Below are 24,654 nucleotides of genomic sequence, written 5' to 3' on the forward strand. Positions count from 1 at the left end.
CTAAATGATTAAATGACCATGTTTCTAAAATGTAGCATTTAAAGGGAACATGGCTTTTAAAATCATCACGGCATTGGCCGGGCGCGGTGGCTCAAGCCTGTAATCCCAGCACTTTGGGAGGCCGAGGCCGGCGGATCACGAGGTCAGGAGATCGAGACCATCCTGGCTAACACGGTGAAACCCCGTCTCTACTAAAAACACAAAAAATTAGCCGGATGTGTTGGTGGGCGCCTGTAGTCCCAGCTACTTGGGAGGCTGAGGCAGGAGAATGGCGTGAACCCGGGAGGCGGAGCTTGCAGTGAGCCGAGATCGCGCCACTGCACTCACTCCAGCCTGGGGGACAGAGCAAGACTCCGTCTCAAAAAAAAAAAAAAAAATCATCATGGCATACAAAATGTCATTATTAAATGGATCACTTTGTGCTAAAAGTCAATCATTTCTATTGTCATAATATTCAGCAAATGTCACCAAAAATCACTAGAGGTCTTTAGCTATCAGCAGCTGCTTATGGAGAGACATTTCTTTAACAGTCCAGGTTGCCACTAACTGCCACATAAAAATCCAAATATACCTCATATGACTTGGTTTCCAGGTCTTTAATGTAGTCCTCGGCACCAGGCAGGCTCTTATAATACGCCATGTTCCTCTTCATCATTTCGTCATCAGGATGCTTCAGTAGAAAGGTGTGAGCAGCTGCAATGGCTTTGGGGAGATTATTTGCCTGAAAGGACAAAGAACATAAAAGCTACTCCACGGATGCTGAGTGCTAATTTCCCTAAGACAAGAATATCTGCTTAGTCCTTCAGAAACTTTGTGTTGCTAAGACTTTTCCAGCTAAAGTTTCCGTGACTCCGGGGCCCCTCAAGACCAAGTCCAGGCACTGTGAGACAAGTGCTGATTTCTTGAAAGCAACTGTCTGGATGGCCTCGGTCTGCCTTTCCCAATCTACTCTGCACTGGCTACGTGCCCCAGGAGGCTGGCCTGTGTGGACTATAACAACAGACTCCTCGCTCTCTGGCTTCCAAAGAGGTTCACCCATGAGGAGCCCCAGTAGGTGACTGAGGAAGGGAAGAGAGTAAGGTCGTGTTATTTCATTTCCTGGTTCCCTCCCTGCACAGTCATCTTGGGCTGCTATGTCCCTTAATTGAAGGTCACAGCTCTTCTCCAGGTGACCCTCTCCATAGAGTCTCCCTCCTTCCTGGTTTCAGTCATTGCTCTCTCCCCTGCCCCTTTTGGCCTAGGGTTGGTCATATCCCACTGCTATCACTCCTGTGGCAGAACACTATCTCTTGTGGATTCCCCATGCACTGCACACACCTTCTTAAACTTTCCTCCAATTACCCAATATGACTGCACCAAATCTTTTCCACTGGAACCTTGACAAATATATTGTTTTCCCAAATCCCCCACAGACCTTCTGCTAACATTCTCAATGACTCCACCACCTCCTCACTTATTCATTCATTCACGCAGCAAATAAATGTCATATTATAAGAGCACAATTTCTAGGTTGTGGGTCTATAACAATAAGCAAAACGGGGGGAAAAAAAATCCCCACCTGCATGAACCATATATTCTGTTAAGTTCTTCCTGTCTCCTAGTGGCCTCTATTAAGATCTTCTCTGTTGGGTTAGTTCTGGGTTCTGCCTTCCTGCATTTTATGCCACCCTGCAATCTCAGTGGTACGTCTATCTCCCCCATCAGACTATGATCCTCGGGGGATCCAGCTGTGTGTCATTCATTGTCTGGATTCCTGGTGCCTCACAGAGTCCTCAGGACAAGGCAGGACACGATAAGTATCTGTGATTTGAACATAATGACATTATGACCATAAAATATAATAAAATTAATTCACATTTTCCTCTCTTTTCCCCTCTGTCTTCTCTCCATTGAAGGGGCCAATGATTCTGAGTTTCAGTGCCTCAGGGGAGGAAGATGTCTGGTCAGAACCAGCAAATTATTCACTTGAAAAAAACCTGTGCTCACAAAAGAGCCTGACAGGTTTGAGGGCAGAAAGAAATTGGAGAGGAGCTGCAGGAAGAAGCTGACTGGCCTGGAAGAAGAAGGGGGAGAAAGGGAATCTCCCAGGCTAGGAAAAAAGTTTCCCTTGGGATCTGTGGGAGCAGCAGGCCTGTGGGCCCCGGAGCTTCAGGGCTGGCACTTATCAGCAGTGTCCAAGAGGGCAGAAGTCCTCAGGAAGAACAGGTATGTTATGGGGGGGCCGCAGGAGGGCAGGCAAGTAAGGATGCAGAGGCCTCCCTGTGAGGACTCATGACCACCAACCAGAGGGCCCCCCACGCTGATGGACTCTTGGCACAACCTGGTAGGGAGAAGGGCAGGCACCTGTGCGTGTGCACAGAGATTCAGCCAATCCAGAGGGACGCTCCAAGGCAGGATTAGGGAATTCGGTTTAGACAGAGAAAATAAAGGAATATTTGGTATACCCTAGATTTCTAAGAGTCATAGCATGGCATATATCTGTACCGAATTGCCCCAGAATTGGAACCAAGTCATTTTGAGACAATGGCAGCGGCCACATCAGAGAAGTGGTGGGTGATGATGAGGGCAGACTCCCAGATGTCAATGCTGATGTTTTGGGAATGCCAACTAGTGGCTTGTGGCAGGGCTGCCTTTAAAACAGCCCTATAGAAAGCTTCACACTCCTGGCCGGAAAAAGGCTAGTCTTCGGCTAGAAGGAAGGGAGAGGGTATGAATGCTGCCTTTTAAAGCATTTGCCAATGAAATTAGAGTCACTAATTCTCAGAAGAGCACTTAGAAAGAGGGGCACAGAGGCTGGGAGCAGTGGCTCATGCCTGTAATCCTAGCACTTTAGGAGGTCGAGGTGGGTGGCTCACGAGGTCAGGAGTTCAAGATCAGCCTGGCCAAGATGATGAAACCCCGTCTCTACTAAAAAGACAAAAATTAGCTGGGCGCAGTGGCAGGTGCTTGTAATCCCAGCTACTCGGGAGGCTGAGGCAGGAGAATCGCTTGAACCCGGGGGGCGGAGGTTGCAGTGAGCCAGGATCGCACCACTGCACTCCAGCCTGGGTGACACAGCGAGATTCCGTCTCAAAAAAGAAAGAAAGAAAGAAAAGAAAGAGGGGCACAGAGTAGGATTTTTAAGACTTCTAACTTAGGATGTGAGTTTTACAAAACGGAATCTCTTACTGAAGAGAAAAGAGTGATTTTATTTACTTCAACTCAGGCTCTGCAGCTGGAACATGGAGACACATCTTGGCTACTAAATCTCTGACAGACCCCAGGCAGATTTTGGAGAAGGTGGTAGGGATGGAGGGAACCACCTTGCCTTGGGTTCCTGAGACACAGCCACCAGCATGAGCCACCCTAAATCAGCCATGACACAGAGGCAGGCCCTGTGGTTCCGGGGAGATAGAGGCCACAGCCAGGCAAGGCCTGGGGTTAAGAGTGCCTGTGAGTCAGTGTTCTCTGTCCAGGTCAGAGCTCAACAGTCATTAAGGATTTGATGAAGTGCTCCGGCCTACTTTTTGCTTGGCCTATGAGAAAAATGAGTTTTTCATGGAAGATGGTAAGTGTGGAGAGAACCCAAAAGAAAGCTAATGACATGGACCTAGAGTAGGCTGGTGACGAGAAACCTATGATGCACTTGAGGCTGCACACCAGTAGCACAGCCCTTTTCTACAAGAGCACACATCCAAGCCTCCTCGCCTCCCTCTGGCAGTCAGAACCCACCACTGCTATTCCAGTGATCAATCGAGGCATTTCTCCTTAATCACTGAAACAGAGAACTGCAACTCAGAACAGCAGAGTAACATTTACCCATGTCCTGCCACAACGCACTATCTACCTTCATATCGACCTCCAGCCTTCAGGTGCCAGGTAGAATGTATGTGCCTGCCACCCGTCTTTTCCTCTCTATCCATAAACAGAGTTTAAAGACGTAAACATCACTTTTTCTTTTTTTTTTTTGACACAAGAGTCTTGTTCTGTCACCCAGGCTGGAGTGCAGTGGTAAGATCACAGCTCACTGCAGCCTTGACTTCTGGGCTCAAGTGATCCTCCAGCCTCAGCCTCCTGAGTAGCTGAAACTAGAAGGGCACGCCACCACACCTCGCTAATTTTTTAATGTTTTTGTAGAGACGAGATCTCATTATATTGCCCAGGCTGGTCTTAACTCTTGGGCTCAAGAGATCCTCCCACCTTGGCCTCCCAAAGTGCTGGGATTATAGGCATGAGATATCATGCCAGGCCATAAACATCATTGAGAAAAAATAAACCATACAATATCTCCACCAAAAATTACTTTTTCAGTTATATCTTCCATTGAAACAATTAAGTAACATTCACATTTATTAATAAAATTCTTAGCTTTTTCCTGCCCTGTAAGAGATCTCAAAATGTTAAGATGGTGGCCGGGCACGGTGGTTCAAATCCCAGACTGTAATCTCAGCATTTTGGGAGGCCAAGGTAGGTGGATCACTTGAGGTTAGGAGTTCGAGACCAGCCTGGCCAACATGGTGAAACCCTATCTCTATTAAAAATACAAAAATTAGCTGGGTGTGCTGGCACATGCCCGTAATCCCAGCTACTCAGAAAGCTGAGATACAAGAATTGCTTGCACCCCGGAGGCACAGGTTGCAGTGAGCTGAGATCGTGCCACTGCATTCCAGTCTGGGTGACAAAGTGAAACTGTGTCTCAAAAAGATAGATAGATAGATAGATAGATAGATAGATAGATAGATAGATAGAATTTTACTGACTTTCAACTAAGTGATTGTTATAAGACCTGTAAAGAGTTTTGAAGAGCAGCTATGACCATCCTAACCTTTTGGGGCCACAATGATGAAGGAGAAAACCCATGCCTTATGGTCACATTGAGCAAAATGTTCTTCCCCTCTTCCCTGTATCACTTGTTCAAATTCATCTGTATATTAAAGAAATCAGAGCTTCTAGTATTCTCTACGTTTAAAAATAAAATGCTTTCCTCTTGATTATGTGACCTAAATTTGGTTCAGAACATATTTGCCAAAAGCTATACAAAAAAAGAATTAGATAAGTCATTTTTAGCTTAAAAAATGATGCTTCGTATGAACCAGCCCTCATTTTCAACATTCTGGAATTTTATTAATCTCATTCCCTGCTCTTGTTTTAAAACTGTTTTTTTTAATTGCCAGAACAAACATTCGCAAAATTGATACTTTAAATAAAACTGTAACTAAGCATAGAAGTATAGAAGTAACCCAGCTTTTCTCCTATTTGGGGTTTTGTGCTATTTTATTGCTCATAGAAATACAACATACACGTGGCTCTGTCTTGGTGGAAATCTGAAAAACAGATCTTGCAGTCCAGAAACTGAAAACAAAGTTTCAAACAAGAAAAACCTTCTACCTCAAGAGTCTAGGATATGCCATGAATCTATTTTTGTAGTAATTTTTAAAAACACAATATATTCCTTTTAAAATCTTTCTCAGAGAAAGTAGAAACTGGGCTTTGAGAGGGCTCTTTTAGCCAAGCCCTGTGAAGACCCACCAAGCTAGAGCCTCTTTATCTAGTGACAGGGAATTCAACCATTCTTAAAACTTGTGGGTCCTGGGAGTAAGAACCCATAGGATAGAAAACTGCAATTTGTGGCTATTTTTAGCCAGCAATCACAGAGAGAACTTAAGCAGCCATTAAAAGGAGGCAGTGAACTGTGTTAAATTCTAGATGAAAGAGAGAAACAGCGGAGAGGGCCAATCCTGATGACTCACGGTGCACGAGTTCCCCTTTAAGCAGGGATGTGTCCTTGCAAGGAGTCCCTGCCCTTCCCTGGCCTCAATTTCATCCTCTTTAAAAGGAACTAGTCAGCTGGGTGCAATGGCTCACGCCTGTAATCCCAGAACTCTGGGAGGCGAGGTGGGAGGATCACTTGAGTCCGGGAGTTCGAGATCAGCCTGGGCAATGTGGCGAAACTCTGTCTCTACAAAAAATACCAAAAAATTAGCGAGGTGTGGTGGCGCGCGCCTATAATCCCAGCTACTCAGGAGGCTGAGGTGGAGGATCACCTGAGCCTGAGGAGGTCAAGGCTGCAGTGAGCCATGATGGCGCCTCTGCACTCCAGCCTGGGCGACTGTGAGACCCTGTCTCAGCAAAAAATAAAAATAAAAGGTACTAGTCGGCTCCTCAGGTCTTCTGCTTTATTATCGCAAGTCACCGCTCACTTGAGAAAAAAGGCGACTTTAATGGTATATACAGAAAAGAGGCGTCTGCCCTCAAATAACGGAGAACATTTATCAGGCACTTTGTTGGGTGCCTGGCGCTGTACTGCGTTCTGTGTACGTATTCTCTGCCTTAGAGCTACTCTTCAAGAAAGGCATTTTCATCTTTACTTGAGATGAATGAGGCAGGATTTGGAGGAGACCTTTGGCTGGGCTGGGTGGGAGGGAGCCAGGTCTAGAACTGGAGGGCAACGAGGCCCCGGGCGCAGGGGCGGGGCCAGGGCCTGGAGGCTGGCCCGGGGCAGGGGCGGGGCCGGGGCCTGGGACGGGGCGAGGCGGACTTGCCTTGAAGTAGGCGAACTGCAGGAACTTGTAGGGCTCGCGGCGCTGGAAGTCCGCCAGCACCTCGCGGCTGGGCTGGGACTGGCGGAAGGCTGGCAGGCCCTGCTTGCAGCGCTTGAGGCAGTGCGCGCGGCGCAGCAGGCCCCCGAAGAGGTGCAACTCGGGATAACTGGCGAGGCCGGCAGCGGGCTCGGGTTGCGGCGCGGCGCTGCAGTTGCGGTGGCAGAAGGCCTCGCTGTCGCGCAGCAGGCGGTGCAGCCGCAGGCTGATCTCCAGGTAGCCCACGCTCTCGGCCCAGTGCTCGCCGCTGTACTTGTCCAGCGCGTACCGGTAGGCCGACTCGAGCGGCATCAGCTCGTCCCGTGGGAAGCTGCGGAAGCTGTAGCGTTCGTACTGGGCGCGCCCGGCGCGCAGCGCACAGGTCACGCACAGCAGCGCCAGCAGCGTCGCGGCCCCCCGGCGCCCCGGCTCCATCGCGCCCGGCCAAAGGAAGGAAGGAAGGGAAAAGGGGAGGGAGAAGGAAAGGAAAGAGGACGGTGCGACGCGGCGGGCCGAATGCTTTCGGGGCGGGGACGCCAGCCTCCGGCCCGCCCCGTCCGGCCGCCCCTCCTCACCCAGCCCGGGGATCTGGGCGCCAGCTGCCAGCGCCGAGAGGGTGCCCGGGGAAGGCGCGCTGCGCACTGGTTCACGCAGGCTGACGCGCGTGATGGGGTTCTGCCGCTCATTCACTTGGAGACCCGCCTACAAGGCCGACGCGTCCCTAATAGATTATATAGATCGGCCCTACGGTCTGTATAATCTACGATCTTTATATTCGCTTGGAGGTTTGTGAAAACGAAGATTCCTGGGCTGTGACCCCAGAGTTTCTGATTCAGAAAGTCTGGGGTGGAGGTCTGACAATTTGTGTGTTTAACCAGCACCCTGATGAGGCTAATGCTGCAGGCCCAAGGGCTGCACTTTTAGTAGCACTGCCCAACCTTAAATTTTAGTGAGAGAAAAAGACGGTGCAAAAATAAAATTAATAAGGATGTCAGTGGCACTTTGTAAACTGTATAGCTAGTCAGGTTGAAGATGTGCACACCTTATGAATCTGCAACACTATTCGGTGGAATATGCTGGAGAAGCTTGCGCGTGTGCATCAAAAAATATGGATGGAATGTTAGTGGCAGCACTTTAAAAAAATCTTTAAACTTTTAAATCTTGAAATATTTACAAGAAAGTTGCAAAAACAGTGCAAAAAGTTCCTATATACCCTTCATCAAGATTCACAAGTTGCTAACGTTATAGCAGATTTCTATCTTTGCATTTTTTTCTGATTCATTTGAGATAGGTTGCATATATCAGGCCCACTGTCCCTTAGTCTTTTTTCTTTTCTTTCTTTTTTTTTTGAGACAGAGTCTCACCCTGTCACCCAGGCTGGAGTGCAGTGGCGCGATCTCGGCTCACTGCAACCTCCGCCTCCCGGGTTCAAGCAATTCTCCCTGCCTCAGCCTCCCGAGTAGCTGAGATCACAGGCACGTGCCACCACACCTGGCTAATTTTTCTATTTTTTACTAGAGATGAGGTTTTGCCATGTTGGCCAGGCTGTTCTTGAACTCCTGACCTTAGGTGATCTACCCGCCTCGGCCTCTCAAAGTGCTGGGGTTACAGGTGTGAGCCACCGTGCCCAACCCCTTAGTCTTTCAGTATGTATGTCCTAAGAATGAATCTACCAGACAATCAAATTTAGGAAATTTAATACTGATAGAAGACTTTAATCATGTTCCATTTCCAGTTTTGTGAGGTGTTCCAATTATGTCTTTCATGGCACTTTTTTCTCGTAGGATGTAGTCCATCCATGATCACTGTTACATCTAGTCTATTTCATATCCTCTAAATTGGTTCCTCGGCTTTTCTTGTCATGCCATTGTCATTTTTGAAAAATATAGGCCAAAACAGCAATGAGATACCACTACAAAATCCAAAACACTGACAACATCACATGCTGGTGAGGATGTGGAGCAACAGGAACTCTCATTCACTGATAGTGGCAATGCAAAATGGTACATACACTTTAGAAGACAGTTTGGCCATTTCTTACAAAACTAGGCATACTCTACTCATACAAAGCAGAAATTGCACTTCTTGGTATTTACCCAAATGGGTTAAAACTTATGCACACACCTGCAAGTGGATGTTTGTAGCAACTTTATTCACTATTACCATAACTTGGAATCAACCAAGATGCCCTTCAGTGGGTAAGTGGATACATAAACTGTGGTATATACACACAATGGAATTTTATTCCAAGTCAAGAAGAAATGAGCTATCAAGCCATGAAAAGACATGGAGAAGTCTTAAATGCATATTACTAGGTTGAAAGAAGCCAATCTGAAAAGGCTACATACTGTGTGATTCCAGCCAAATGACCTTCTGGAAAAGGCAAAACTATGGAGACAGTAAAAGGATCAGTGCTTGCTGAGAATTATGGAAAGGGAGGAATGAATGGGTGGAGGACAGAGGATTATTGGAGCAGTGAAACTATTCTATATGACAGTATAATGGTGGATATATGCTATACATTTGTTAAAATCCATAATATGTACAACACTAAGAGTGAGCCCTAATGTAAACTGGACTTTGGGTGATAACGATGTGTTGATGTAGGTTCATTGATTGTAACAAATGCACCATTCTAGTGCAAGACATTGACAGTGGGGGAGCTTGTGCATGTTTTAGGGTCATGGAGTATATTTGAACTCTGTAGTTTCCGCTCAGTTTCGCTACGAATCTGAAACCACTCTAAAAAACAAAGTCTTTTTTTTTGTTTTTTGTTTTGTTTTGAGACAGAGTCTCGCTCTGCTGCAGAGGCTGGAGTGCAATGGCATGATCTCAGCTCACTGCAATCGCCACCTCCAGGGTTCAAGCGATTCTCCTGCCTCAGCCTCCTGAGTAGCTGAGATTACAGGCCCGTGCCACCATGCCAGGCTAATTTTTGTATTTTTAGTAGAGACGGGTTTCACTGTATTGGTCAGTCTGGTCTCAAACTCCTGACCCCATGATCCGCCTGCCTCAGCCTCCTAAAGTGCTGGGATTACAGGCATGAGCCACCGCGCCTGGCCTTTTTTTTTTTTTTTTAAAGAACACAGGCCAGTTAACTTTATAAAAGGTTCCTCATTTGAGGTTTTCCTGATGTTTCCTCATGACTAAATTCAGATTAAGCTCATAACTAAATTCAGGTTAAGCTCTTTGGCTAGAATGCCATAGAAGCAATGTGCCATCCGTCTCAGGTGTAAAATCTAAATAACACAATGCCCACCCCTTGTCTGTGTTAATTTTTGATCACTTTATTAAGGTGATGTCTGTTTTCCCTACTTCATTTGTTTTCTTTTGTAATTAACAAGTGTCTACAGTAAGGTAATGCAACACTGTTCTTAATGGGAGAAAGCAGGAATAACGTGTCCATAAACAGAAGAGTAGATTTAAAAAAAAAAAATGAGAGTAAATGCATATAGAAGAATATATTACAGCAGGGAAAATGAAAGAATTAGAGCTACAAATAACAGCTCAATCTGGGGGCGGGGGGGGAACCATAGAGAATGATTCCATTTGCCTAAAGTTTTTTTTTTTTGTTTTTTTTTTTTTTTTGAGACAGAGTCTCGCTCTGTTGCCCAGGCTGGAGTGCAGTGGCGCCATCTTGGCTCACTGCAACCTCTACCACCCAGGTTCAAGTGATTCTCCTGCCTCAGCCTCCCAAGTAGCTGGGATTACAGGCACCTGCCACCACACCCGGCTAATTTTTTTTTTTTTCACACTGAGTCTCACTCTGTCGCCCAGGCTGGAGTACAGTGGCGCAATCTCGGCTCACTGCAACCTCTGCCTCCGAGGTTCAAGCAATTCTCCTGCCTCAGCCTCCTGAGTAGCTGGGATTACAGGCGCCCGCCACCACGCCTGGCTAATATTTTGTATTTTTAGTAGAGACGGGCTTTCAGCATGTTGGTCAGGCTAGTCTCAAACTCCTGACCTCAAGTGATCCACCCATCTTGGCCTCCCAAAGTGCTGGGATTACATGCGTGAGCCACTGCGCCCGGCCTGCACCCAGCTAATTTTTGTAGTTTTTAGTAGAGACAGGGTTTCACCATCTTGGCTAGGCTGGTCTTGAACTCCTGACCTTGTGATCCATCCACCTCAGCCTCCCAAAGTGCTGGGATTACAGGTGTGAGCCACCACGCCCGGCCCTAAAGTTTTAAAATATGGAAAAGCATACAATGCATTATTTAGGAGTACAAATAATATAGTCCTACCTTATACAGGGTAAAACTATATTGAAAAGAGAATGATAGGCTGGGCATGGTGGCTCACACCTGTAATCCCAGCACTTTGGGAGTCCAAGGTGGGTGGATCACTTGAGGTCAGGAGTTTGAGACCAGCCTAGCCAACATGGTGCAACCCTGTCTCTACTAACAATACAAAAAATTAGCTGGATGTGGTGGCACATGCCTGTAATCCCAGCTACTGGGAAGGCTGAGGTAGGAGAACAGCTTGAACCCAGGAGACAGAGGTTGCAGTGAGCCGAGATTGCACCACTGCACTCCAGCCTGGGCGACACAGCAAGACTCTCTCAAAAGAAAAAAGAAAAAGAAAAGAAAGAAGGAAGGAAAGAAAGAGAGAGAGAAAGAAGGAGGGGAAGGGAGGGGAGGGGAGGGCAGGGGAGGGAAATGATAAACAGAAACTTAGGATAGTGGTTTCCAGTGAGGTAGGAGGAAGAACATGGAATGACAGAGGGTCAGACACAGGGGAGGGGTTGGGGAGTAAATGTGAGAATGTTTATTGCATCGTTACTTTTTATGCCATACATATATTTTGTAAATATTATTTTATATATTTATATTTCGTGGTTTTGTTTTTTTAAAAACAATTTTTGGAAAAAGAAAAGATTGCAGTAGTGATATGAAGAAAATTAAAAAGCTGAATGAGATGGGGTGGGGGAAGATTGGTTAAGGAGGTGGCATTTGGACAGAGACCTGAAAGAGGAGGGCGCCTGTGGAGAGAGCTGTGCTGGGAGGCGGTGCCCAATGTGTACCCGATCCTAGAACATCTTACCCTGGAAATCGCCAGTGACTATCATTCCCAATAGCAAAGAGATGCAATTTGGAATCATCTCACACAATCACTCAATTGTACAAGATACTAAGCTCTGGCCACAGCTTCTTCCTCTGTCTTGCCCTTGCCTTATCAACTCCTGCCAAAGGGCCTTTGCCCAGGGCTGTTATTTCAGATTTGGGAGGTCTAGGTGGGTGGATCACCTGAGGTCAGGAGTTTGAGATCAGCCTGGCCAACATTGTGAAACCCCATCTCTACAAAAAATACAAAAAATTAGCAGGGCAGGCACCTGTAATCCCAGCTACTTAGGAGGCTAAGGCAGGAGAATTGCTTGAACCCAGGAGGCAGAGGTTGCAGCGAACCGAGATTGTGCCACTGCACTCCAGCCTGGGCGACAGAGTGAGACTGTCTCAAAAAAAAAAAAAGAGAGGCCGGGCGAGGTGGCTCACACCTGTAATCCCATCACTTTGGGAGGCCGAGGCAGGCAGATCACAAGGTCAGGAGATCGAGACCATCCTGGCTAACAGTGAAACCCCATCTCTATTAACAATACAAAAAATTAGCCGGGCATGGTGCCGTGTGCCTGTAGTCCCAGCTACTTGGGAGGCTGAGGCAAGAGAATCGCTCGAACCCGGGAGGTAGAGGTTGCAGTGAGTCAAGTCCACGACACTGCACTCCAGCCTAGGTGACAGAGTAAGATGCCAACTCAAAAAAAAAAAAAAAAAAGTTTTAAATTCTTGCCTTCTCCACATTCATGCCCCTTGGCAATCTCCACCAAGAGGAGCTTCTCCACCAGGAAGCAGAGTCAGTTTCTCCACCCTTTGGATGGGGTTTGGATGTGTGATTTACTTTTGTCAATGAGACAGCAGAAAAGGTCCCAAATGTGCACTGGGACTCGCCTCTTTCATGGTACTTGGAGCCCTTCCTTCATGTGCTTATACCTAGGCTAGCCTGCTGAAGGATGAGAGACATGTGACCCAGTTGTCTTTCCATTGTTTCTGCCACTTCTCAGTTGTATGCGTGAGGCCATCCTGGATCATTCCACACCAGGAGATTCACCAGCTGTCTGCAGAGGCATGGGAAGTCCAGTAGAGCCAAAACCAGAAGAATCACTCAGCTGACCTACAGAATCATGAACTAAATAAATGATTGCTGGCTGGGCGCAGTGTCTCCCGCCTGTAATCCCAGCACTTTGGGAGGCCGAGGTGGGCAGATCACCTGAGGTTGGGAGTTCGAGACCAGCCTGACCAACATGGAGAAACCCTGTATCTATTAAAAATACAAAATTAGCTGGGCATGGTGGCACATGCCTGTAATCCCAGCTACTCCGGAGGCTGAGGCAGGAGAATTGCTTGAACCCAGGAGGCGGAGGTTGTGGTGAGCCGAGATCACGCCATTGCACTCCAGCCTGGGCAACAAGAGTAAAACTCATGTCTCAAAAAAAAAAAAAAAAAAAAAAAAAAAGATTGCTATTGGCCTCTAAGTTTTGGGGGTAGTTTGTTACATAGCACTAGCTAATAGATGCATTGACGAAAAGTTCAAGAAGGATAACTGTTCTTTCTTCTTATATTGCTCCTTCTCTTGTCCTTGAAGTCAGTTTGAGTCAACCTGGTGAGATTGATGGGGAGACACTGTTGTATGTGCACTCTGGCCTCTGCTGAAACATCGTCGGGTCCTGGTTGGTCACCATTGGTAAGTCATTCCCCATCCCCTTTAGCCAAGGCCCCTCAGGTCCATCAGCTCTGTGCTACATCCAGACCACTCAACTTTGACAATGGAGTTTGGAGAATCTCAGGGAGCTGGTTGGATCCCAGGCTACCTCCAAATATCACAAGCCAATGCATTGCTCCCAGAGAAGATGGGTGGAAGGAGACATAAAGATTACAAGAGACTGAGAGAGGGCCACTGTGGAGAGAGCATAAAGCATAAAGAAAGGGAGTGTGGGCCGGCAGAAGTCAGGTGGAATTGCCTTTGAGGAGCAAGGCTGTCTGTGTACAGGTGGAGGTGGAGGGAACAGTTGCTTTCCATTATAATTCAATAGAATTTTTTTTAATGGAGTCTCAGTCTGTTGCCCAGGCTGGGGTGCAGTGGTGTGATCTCAGCTCACTGCACCCTCCACCTCCCAGGTTCAAGCAATTCCCGTGCCTCAGCCTCCTGCGTAGCTGGGATTACAGGTGCACACCACCACGCCTGGCTAATTTTTGTATTTTTAGTAAAGGCGGGGTTTCACCATATTGGCCAGGCTGGTCTCGAACTCCTGACTTCAGGTGATCCACCCACCTCAGCCTCCCAAAGTGTTGGGATTACAGGTGTGAGCCACCATGCCTAGCCAATTCAACAGAATTTGTAAAAGGAAATGAAACCAGATGTCTAGTGTGGCTGCCTTCTGCTTGAGTGGCTGGTCAGCCTCATTAGAGCTTTGTCTAAGGGTGTCTCCTCACCAAAGAAGGCAGTGTTCCCCCAGGTGACTTGGTGACTTAAGTGACAAATTCTCTTTTATATCGTGAATTTATTCATTCTTTCTTTTTTTTTTTTTTTTTTTTTTTTTGAGACGGAGTCTCGCTCTGTCACCCAGGCTGGAGTGCAGTGGCGCAATCTCGGCTCACTGCAAGCTCCGCCTCCCGGGTTCACGCCATTCTCCTGCCTCAGCCTCTCCGAGTAGCTGGGACTACAGGTGCCCACCACCACGCCCGGCTAATTTTTTGTATTTTTGGTAGAGACGGGGTTTCACCGTGGTCTCGATCTCCTGACCTCGTGATCCGCCCGCCTCGGCCTCCCAAAGTGCTGGGATTACAAGCATGAGCCACCGCGCCCGGCCTATTCATTCTTTCAATACACTGTTCAGCATCTACCTTTTACCAGGTCCTGCACTTGGTGCTGAAATGCAAAGATGAAACAGACATACTTCCTTGACTGTGTAGTAGAGGAGATGCAATATTTATTTATTGTTTCATTTGTTACATAAACCTATAACGAATTATATTCCAGATGCTATATTAAAGAAATGATATCAACTTTTGCCTCAGAGAACTCAAAATTAGGAAATGACAGATAAGTAAACCTTTAATCACCCTACTGATGGAGTTGGAATACAGATGTGGACAGAGTACTTGTGGGGGCCCCAAAGAGGGCTGGGTAACCTAGTCTGAAGGGGAGTCTGGAATGGCTTCTCCAAGAGGCCATGCTTGAATTCCTTTAAAGGATACGAAAAGATAGAATAGAAGTTGACTGGAGACAAAAATGGAAAAGGAAGAAGATTGTTGGCAGAGGGCACAACATATGCAAAGGCTTATGGGGAAGACAGTGTTGGGCCCGGGAGCCATAAGGCAGTATGGGAGACCCCTGAAGTGATTCCCACAAGAAATGTGAGGGCCCGAATTGAAGCACAGAATATAAAGACCCATAACACAGAGAAAAAAAAAATGTCAAAAGTTAGGCCAAGCACAGTGGCTCACGCCTGTAATCCCGGCACTTTGGGAGGCCAAGGCAGGTGGATCACCTGAGGTCAGGCGTTCGAGACCAGCCTGGCCAACATGGTGAAACCCTGTCTCTACTAAAAATACAAAAATTAGCCGGGTGTGGTGGTGGGCGACTGTAATCCCAGCTATATGGAAGGCTGAGGCAGGAGAATTGCTTGAACCCAGGAGGCCGAGGTTGCAGTGAGCTGAGATCGCTCCATTGCACTCCAGCCAGGGTGACAGAGTAAGACGCTATCTCAAAAAAAATTAAATAAATAAATAAATAAATAGCCAAAAGTTAGATGTATGTAGAATGCTACGAGAATTTCTGGAAGGAAAGAACTCCTTTAGCCAGTGCAATCAGTGATTACTTCATTTTAAAAAAGGCATTAGGTCTGGGATTTGAATTGGGGATGAGCTGTAAACCCATAATCCTAAAAACAAAATCTAACAGAATTCCCCAAAACCCTAGGTTGGAGAAAGCTCAGGAAGTGCATAGGTTGGAGAAAGCTCAAATAGTTCATCATGTTGAGCAAATGATTATCTCATCTTGAACTCTCTAGAAAACAGAGCCTGTGGCAAGCACTAAATGCTAATCCTGTATTTGGGAGGTACAGTGCACAACAGTGACAATGAGAAGAAAGGAAAATGAGGCAGGAAAGGAGGAGAAGTAGTGCCAGGTAGTGAGTTACTGTGCAGGCTAGTGCTTCATGCCAGCCTTAAAGACATGGAGACAGTTTGTTGGCAGGTGCACCCACTATACCATGTGGAATGTTTCTGGTCAGAGAAACCACACCTTGAAATAGTTCAGCAGAGGAAGGAAGGGAGAGGAAATTTATTTATTGGCTCATCTCTGGTCTTCCATTGCTCTGGGCTTCTCCATGTGGGAGTTAACTTACCTGCCTTGTGCTTACCACCACCTAGCTAGCCTCTTTGGCAGCCACTTGGGAAGCGTGGTGCCTCATTCCAGTGAGTCCAGAAGTGTCTGGAGGAGCCAGAGACTCCACGTGGTTGGCTTTGGGTGGCAGATGTGCTGCAGCAGTAGCTATGGTAGAGAGGCAGCTGAGAGTTCAGGAGAAAGGTGACTAGAGAATCTAGGCATCATAGAGTATGTCGTATACAGTAATCATGGAGGTTCGACCAAATTACCACTGAGACTCTGACCCAGAAGTTGCAAATGTCAATTTATTCTACCTTGGGGCCCACTGCAGTTCATGTCAAAACAAAAGTCAAACCAAAGCTAGGTGTGATGGCTCACACCTGTAATCTCAGTGTTTTGGGAGGCTAAGGTGAGAGGATTGCTTGAGGCCGGGAGCTCAAGACCAGCCTGGGCAACATAGCAAGACCCTATCTCTAAAAATAAAACAAAAATAAAAAAAAATTTTTAAAGTGCATATCTGTAGTCCTAGCTACTCAGGAGTATCTCTTGTGCCCAGGAGTTCAAGGCTGCAGTGAGCTATGATTGCACTTTAGCCTGGGCAACAGAGTGAGACCCTGTCCCCACCCAAAAAAAAAAAGTGAATCAGATGGAGAGGGCTGCCAACTGGAGAGACATATTCTGCCTAAGGAATGTCCCAGCTCGTATCTCTGGAGTACTGTTACCTCATGGGATCTTGGGCCTGGTGTGGCCGGACCTTCTGATCTTTGAAGAGAAACTGGAAATCCAGATTACATAAATTCCCCCAATTAAATGTTGGCAACTACTGTAATTAAATAAAATCAAACACACTGGTGGGTCAACATGGACAGTGTCAAATCAAATAGCTTTTCTGGCCACATCTAGTTTTAACCTTCAATCTAGCTAGAAAACTACTATGATCATTCACAGAAGGAGGGAGCCACAATTGCAGGCGTGGCTACAAAAACAAAGAGGGTGGGCTAGCTCCAGGGGTCCAGGTGAAGAAATGACAGGCTTTGGTGGTAGATTAGGCATGAGAGGGAAGAAAGAAACAGAATAAAGAAATAGGCTGGGTACGGTGGCTCATGCCTGTAATCCCAACACTTTGGGAGGCTGAGGTGGGTGGATCACCTGAGGTCAGGAGTTCGAGACCAGCCTGGTCAACATGGTAAAACCCTGTCTCTACTAAAAATACAAAAATTAGCCAGGTGTGGTGGTGTGCACCTGTAATCCCAGCTACTCAGGAGGCTGAGGCACAGGAATCGCTTGAACCTGGGAGGTAGAGGTTGCAGTGAGCTGAGATCGCACCACTGTACCCCAGGCTGGGCAACAGAGTGAGACTCCATTTCGAAAAAGAAAAAGAAAAAAAAAAAAACAACCCTGCAAATATGCATCTGAGAGACCCTGGGGAGCAGATGCCCATGACAGATAGGAAGGTGACAGAAAGAAGACAGGAGAGAAGAATGTTTGAAGCAACATCTTTTTTTTTCTTAAGGCAGGCCTCACTTGAGGCATTTTATGTTTTCAGATATCTCAGACTCCTAGAGGGTAAGCATGGGGACAAAGCCATCCCAAAACCTGTGACTACCATAAGGCATAGTCCTGTACCTCATAACAGCTATCAACTTTTATTGGGAACTGTGGGGAAACTGTTGGCTGATGATTTCACAATTTTATTTTTTTATTGTTTCATAACCATATCCGTCAAATTGGTTGCACGACTTAACCCCAGGACAAGTTAGGTTTCAGGACTTTTTGCATCAGAAAGCTCAAAGACATGTGAGGAGGCTAAGGAATTGCTGCACAGCAGAATTGCCCACATTTGTAGGCCAGAGACCTTGTTATTTTCGGTTTTTTAAATAACTTCTAATTTTGATTTAAGAATTATTGTATGCCATTTACCTACTTCATCAATTGTTAACATTTTGCTTTATTTGCTCTATCACTTGGTCTCCCACCATTTTCATGTAATGTACATGTGTATTATGTGTAGTATATAATTATATGTATGGAAGTATAAACATATTATAGTTATCGTATGAGAATAAGATGTAGACATTATGCTCCTTTTTATTGAGATGGGGTCTTGCTATGTTGCCCAGGCTAAAGTGCAGCAGCTATTCACAGGCTCAGTCCCACTACTGATCAGCACGGGAGTTTTGACCTTCTCGGTTTCCAACCTTGGCCAATTCACCCCTCCTTAGGCAACCTGGTGGTCCCCTGTTCCCAGGAGGTCACCATATTTATGCCAAACTTAGTGTGGACACCCAATCGGCATAGCGCACTACAGCCCAGAACTCCTGGACTCAAGCAATCCTCCTGCCTCAGCCTCCCGAGCAGCTGGGAGTACAGGCGTGCAACACCACACCTGGCAACATAATGCTTCTTTACTCCTACATAATTCTGGGTGTATTTCCAAAGAATATGGCCACAATATCACTTATCGAAAATAGAAAATTTAATATTGAAACAATATTATTTTCTCATCCATAGTCTATATTCAACTTTTGTTAATTTTCCCAATAATGCTCTTACCGATTTTTTTTTCCCCTGGTGTAAGATCCAATCTAGGACAATGTATCACATTTATTTGCCGTGTCTTTCTAATGGAGAACATGTTTATTTTTCTTGCCTTTAATGTGTGTAATTTAATACTCTTTTAAAACCTATTCCAAATTATAATCACTTTAATGGCATTTAAAAAATATTAGAAATATAAAATCAGGCCAGGTGCCGTGGCTCTCGCCTGTAATCTCAATACTTTGAGAGGCTGAAGTGGGCGGATTGCTTAAGCCCAGGAGTTCAAGACCAGCCTGGATGATACAGGGCAACCCCATCTCTACAAAAAAAAAAAAAAAAAATAGAAAAATTTGCCAGACATGGTGGCCTGTGCCTGTAGTCTCAACTACTCAGGAGGCTGAGGTGGGAGGATCACCTGAGCCCAGGAGTTCAAGGCTGCAGTGAGCCATGATCATGCCACTGCACTCCAGCCTGGGCAACAGAGTGAGACAAGAAAGAAGAGAGAGAGAGAGAAAAGAGAAAGAAAGAGAGAGAAAGAAAGAAGAAAGAAAAGGAGAGAGAAGAGAGAGAGAAAGAAAAAGAAAGAAAGAAAAGAGAAATAAAAAAAGAAAGAAAGAAAAGAGAAAAGAAAGGAAAGAAAGAAAAAGAGAGAAAGAAAGAGACGAAGGAAAGAAGGAGGGAAGGAGGGAAGGAAGGAAGGTAGGTAGGTTACATAAAATTTTTTATTGAAATGCAGGTCAGAATTGACACTGGGAATGAAAATTTGCTGAGTAGGAAAACTCCATCAGGGAAAATAGATCACGGAAATTGAGTTTGATTATTAACTTGTGTGTAGCCCTGTTAGAACAGAAAAACAAAGCTTTCCTATGTTTTGGGGCCACACGTTTTTCTCCCTCTCATTGTTCTTATGCTACTGATGAGGCCTCTGTGCTTCTCAAACTATTTTTGGTAAAGGATGAGTTCTGTTTTTTTGTTTGTTTGTTTTCTCTTGTTTTTTGTGGTTTTTTTTTGAGACGGAGTCTCGCTCTGTCGCCCAGGCTGGAGTGCAGTGGCGCAATCTCGGCTCACTGCAATCTCCACCTCCCAGGTTCCACACCATTCTCCTGCCTCAGCCTCCCGAGTAGCTGGGACTACAGGCGCCCACCACCATGCCCGGCTAATTTTTTGTATTTTTAGTAGAGACGGGGTTTCACCGTGTTAGCCAGGATGGTCTCCATCTCCTGACCTCACGATCCCCCCGCCTCAGTCTCCCAAAGTGCTGGGATTACAGGCGTGAGCTACCGCGCCCGGCCTTTTTTTTTTTTTTTTTTTTTTTTTAATTATTAGTGCTCTTGGCCGGGCGCGGTGGCTCACACTTGTAATCCCAGCACTTCGGGAGGCTGAGGCGGGCGGATCACGAGGTCAGGAGATCGAGACCACGGTGAAACCCCGTCTCTACTAAAAATACAAAAAAGTAGCCGGGCGTGGTGGCGGGCGCCTGTAGTCCCAGCTACTCGGAAAGGCTGAGGCAGGAGAATGGCGTGAACCCGGGAGGCGGAGCTTGCAGTGAGCCGAGATTGCGCCACTGCACTCCAGCCTGGGCGACAGAGCAAGACTCCGTCTCAAAAAAAAAAAAAAAAAAAAAAAAAATTATTAGTGCTCTTTCCTGTCTATCAAGTATTGATACTTTAATAAAAATTCAATAAAAATAAATTATTAGAAAAATAGGCCAGGTGCAGTGGCTCACGCCTGTTATCCTAGCACTTTGGGAGGCTGAGGGGGGTGGACTGTCTGAGCTCAGGAGCTCAAGACCAGCCTGGGCAACATGGTGAAACCCTATTTCTACTAAAATACGAAAAACTCAGCCTGGCATGGTGGTGTGCGCCTGTAGTCCCAGCTACTCAGGAGGCTGAGGTTTAATTGCGAGAACCCAGGAGGTGGAGGTTGCAGTGAGCCAAGATCATGCCACTGTGCTCCAGTCTGGGTGACAAAATGAAACTCTGTCTCAAAAACAAACAAACAAAAACTACTAGAGGCCAGGCATGGTGGCTCACGCCTGTAATCCCAGCACTTTGGGAGGCCAAGGCAGGCAGATCACCTGAGGTCGGGAGTTTGAGACCAGCCTGACCAACATGGAGAAACCCCATCTCTACTAAAAATATAAAAGTAGCAGGGCGTGGTGGCACATGCCTGTAATCCCAGCTACTCGGGAGGCTGAGGCAGGAGAATTGCTTGAATCCAGGAGGCAGAGGTTGTGGTGAGCCAAGATCGCGCCATTGCACACCAGCCTGGGCAATAAAAGCGAAACTCTGTCTAAAAAAAATAAAAATAAAAAATTACTACAACAATGAAATAAAAAGATGCATAATAATTTTGTTCATTATTAGATTCAACAGATAGACTTACTTTCTCAAATTGCTGCAAGTTTCTAAGTGCCTAGGCTGAATTTCTGTACTTATTGCACAGCACTGGTCTGAAGATCAGACTTTGAGAAGTACTAGTCTATATTAGAGCATGTACCATGTTTAGAGATGAGTGCCTGCAGGGTGACAGCCTTCTCATAGTCCCTTCATATTCTCCAGTATGCAGGGGGCTTTGCATCCAACACACTCTGCATTTAAACGGGAACTAAACAGTACACTATGAGCAGAAGCATAGCCTTGTGAAAATAACTCAGGCCCTAATGTCAGGCAATGTAACTTTAGAGACTCTACTGCTTCCCAGCTCTGTGGCTACTGGCAAGTCATTTAACTTCTCTGGGTCTCAGCTTTCTCATCTGTGAAATGTGGATAATAGCATGCAGCTCGGATTGGGAGGAATAGTGACACATACTGGTAAAGCATTCAGCACAACAATGGCTATTACTACTATTGCTATTTCAACTACGAACATAGTCAAGTACAAAAAATCTCAGAAACAAACTACAATCTATATTCCTTTGGCAAGCTTATACTGTAAAGGGCTAGAACATAAATATATTCAGTTTTGTGGATCCTAAGATCTGTGTTGCAACTACTGCATTCTACCATTGTAGCGTGAAAGCAGCCATATGCAATATGCAGAGGATTGTAGGTGGCTGTGTTCTAAGAAAATTATTTGTGTGTAATCTTGGCACTTTGGGAGCCAAAGTGGGCAGATTACTTGAGGCCAGGAGTTCAAGACCAACCCTGGCAACAAGGCAAGATCTTGTCTTTAGAAAAAAAAAATTATTCAGGCATGGTAGCACTCGCCTGTAGTCCCAGCTACTCAGCTACTCAGGAGGCCGACATGGGAGGACTGCAGCCCAGGAGTTCAAGGCTGCTGTGAGCTATGATGGCACCACTGCACTCCAGCCTGGGTGACAGAGCAAGACTGTGTCTAAAAAAACAAAACAAAACAAAACAAGCAAAAACTAACCCCACAAAACTTTATTTATGGACACTGACTGACACAGGAAACTTACAACATTTTCAAATGTCATAAAATATTATTATTTTGATTTTTTTCATTCATTTAAAAATGTAAAAACCATTTTTAGGTGGCAGCAAATTGTGCTGATTCTTAGTAAAAAGAATTTTAAAAAAGAAAAAGAAAAACAGGCAGTAGGCCAGATTTGATCCTCTGCCCTTAGTTTGCCAACTCTTGCTCTAAACCCTTTCTACCTTAATTCAGTTAAAAATACCTATTGCATATGATAACCTTGAGTGTACAGAGTAGGAAAAAAGGTAAAAGAAGTTGAATCTGCCATGTGTTAAGGATTTTTGTTTTGTTTTGTTTTTAAACTTCATTCTGCAATAATTTCAGGCTTAGAAACAAAAAGTTGAAAAAAAGAGTAAAAAGAATTCCTTCATTGATTTTCCAAATGTTAACATTTTACCACATTTGCTTTTCTTTCTCACGTTCTTTTCATGCCTGGAATACCATTTCTCTCTCTCTCTCTCTCTCTCCATTTTTTTTGTGAACTGTTTGAGAATCAGTTGCAAAGATGATGCCCTTTTGTTTCCTAAAAAACAAGGATGTTCTTTTATATAACCATTACCAAAATTACCATTACCGTTACCCAAATCAATACACTAATACAAAACTATTATTTAATATTTAGACCGTGTACCATTAACAAAATCAGAAAGTTAACATTGATGCGGCCGGGCACAGTGGCTCATGCCTGTAATCCCAGAACTTTGGGAGGCCGAGGTGGGCAAATCACTTGAGGTCAAGAGCTCCAGACCAGCCTGGCTAACATGGTGAAACCCCATCTCTACTAAAAATACAAAAATCAGCCAGGCCTAGTGGTGGGTGCCTATAATCCCAGCTACTTGGGAGGCTGAGGTGGGAGAATCACTTGAACCTGGGAGGCGGAGGTTGCAGTGAGCCGAGATTGTGCCACTGCACTCCAGCCTGGGTGACGGAGTGAGACTCTGCCCCCCCCGCAAAAAGGAAATTAACATTGATGCATGGTACTAATCTAACCTACAAGTCTAATTCTGATTTCATCAACTGTCCCACTAACATCCTGTATATGCCAAGCTTCTTATCGTCATCATCTCTGGTAATTTCCCCAATTATCCGGTGAATTTGATATTATTATCCCTGTTTTACCAACAAAGAAACTAAGCTCAGAGAGGTTAAGTAATTTGCCCACAGTCACACAGTAAGTGGCAGTGCTGGAATTCCAACTCAAGTGTACTTCCTCCAGAGCCCTTGTTCTTTAATACTGAACTAGAATTGCAGAGCTTGGAAAGGACTTCACAGTGCAAGGACACGGAATTGGTACTCCAGGCATGAAAAGAAGCCAGGCATGGTGGCTCATGTCTGTAATTCCAGCATTTTGGGAGGTCCAGGCAGGCAGATTGCTTGATCCCAGAACTTCAAGACCTGCCTGGGAAACGTGGTGAGACCCTGTCTCTACAAAAAATACGAAAATTAGCCGGGTGTGGTGGCACACGCCTATAGTCCCAGCCACTTGGTAGGCTGAGACGGGAGAATTGCTTGAGCCCGGGAGGCCAAAGCTGCAGTAAGCCATGATCGTGCCACTGCACTCCAGCCTGGGTGACAGTGAGACCCCGTCTCAAAAAACAAAAACAAAACAAAAAAAAAACCCCAAACCAAAAAACAAAAACCGAAGAAAGAAAAGCCAGTGACTGATACTTTCTCCATCTCTCAATGAAATGTCCTTTCTGATACTTTCTCAGTCTCTCAAGGAAATGTCCAGTAGGAAAGGAGAAAGGAGTGAACAAATAGAATTTTTGCTACTTTGTTTATACAATGTAAAAAGGCTTTTTGGAACACCAAGGCACAAACTAAGGTTATTAAAAAAAAAAAAACAAAAAAAAAACACTTTTTTTTTTTGAGACGGAATTTCGCTCTTGTTGACCAGGCTGGAGCGCGATGGCTCGATCTCGGCTTACTGCCACCTCCACCTCCCGGGTTCAAGCGATTCTCCTGTCTCAGCCTCCTCAGAGGCTGGGATTACAGGAGACTGCCACCACGCCTGGCTAATTTTTGTATTTTTAGTAGAGACGGGGTTTCCTCATACTGGTCAGGCTGGTCTTGAACTCCTGACCTCAGGCGATCCGCCCGCCTCGGCCTCCCAAAGTGCTGGGATTACAGGCGTGAGCAGAATTTTCATTCTAACAAGTTCCAGGTGAGTTGATACAGTGGATCCAGGGACCGACCACATTTTGGTAACCCCTGCCTTAGAGTTATTCAAAGAGCCCGTATATGAGATGCGGATGCCATCTAGGGCGTTTAGGTTTAGTGATTAACAATTTCCCTCTTCTGCTCTCTCAAGGCAGCCAGGGAACAGGGAGACCATGATTCATGTCCAATCCTCGAGGCGTGTTATCAAGCTGCTGAAAGCAGGCCCTCCGGATTGCAGTTCCAAAGGGTCCCTTCCCAGGGAAGACGCCTGCAAAACCCAGATAGTACTACGCTGGAGTCACGCGGCCGCGCGCAGCCTCCTAGCCGCCCCCACCCGCCCGGCTCCGCCACCGCGGGGCGGAGCGCGGGGCTGAGCAGGCGCGAGGGCTGGCTGCTGGGCTGACGAGGGGCGGTGCCAGGCCGCGGGTCCTTAGTCAAGTGACGCGAAGCGGCCGGCCTGGGCGCCGACTGCAGAGCCTGGAGGCTGGTGGTCATGCAGGGGTTCCTGGTTCACATCCTCCCTCTGCTGCTGGCTCTGCTGCTTCTGGGCCCTACGCGCGGCTTTCGCGTAAGTCTGCGG

The 24,654-nt window shown here is 46.1% G+C and overlaps 2 protein-coding genes across 8 annotated transcripts in view; one reads left to right on the plus strand and one right to left on the minus strand.

Annotated features, from left to right (window-relative positions):
- Positions 1-9,975, minus strand: part of CRTAP (cartilage associated protein) — a 35,897-nt gene extending 25,922 nt beyond the window's left edge. For 2 of the 5 annotated variants that reach the window (XM_055284697.2, XM_063612657.1), the window contains exons 1-2: positions 6,522-9,975; positions 572-721 (exon numbers count right to left, since the gene is read on the minus strand). In XM_055284697.2, the coding sequence (XP_055140672.1) occupies positions 572-721; positions 6,522-6,992 (621 nt within the window). In that variant the 5' untranslated portion in view covers positions 6,993-9,975. The remainder of the gene's footprint in view (positions 1-571; positions 722-6,521) is intronic. The other 3 variants (XM_055284702.2, XM_055284699.2, XM_055284704.2) reach the window with 3 other exon arrangements.
- GLB1 (galactosidase beta 1) overlaps positions 6,525-24,654 on the plus strand; it is a 126,636-nt gene continuing 108,506 nt past the window's right edge. The window contains exons 1-3 of one of the 3 annotated variants that reach the window (XM_055284677.2): positions 6,525-6,794; positions 13,194-13,292; positions 24,226-24,642. In XM_055284677.2, coding sequence (XP_055140652.2) covers positions 24,568-24,642 — 75 coding nt within the window. In that variant the 5' untranslated portion in view covers positions 6,525-6,794; positions 13,194-13,292; positions 24,226-24,567. Of the gene's footprint in view, positions 6,795-13,193; positions 13,293-24,225; positions 24,643-24,654 lie in introns of those variants that run through there. The other 2 variants (XM_063612620.1, XM_055284679.2) reach the window with 2 other exon arrangements.

Source organism: Symphalangus syndactylus, chromosome 1, assembly GCF_028878055.3.
Source record: "Symphalangus syndactylus isolate Jambi chromosome 1, NHGRI_mSymSyn1-v2.1_pri, whole genome shotgun sequence".
Lineage (NCBI taxonomy): Eukaryota > Metazoa > Chordata > Mammalia > Primates > Hylobatidae > Symphalangus > Symphalangus syndactylus.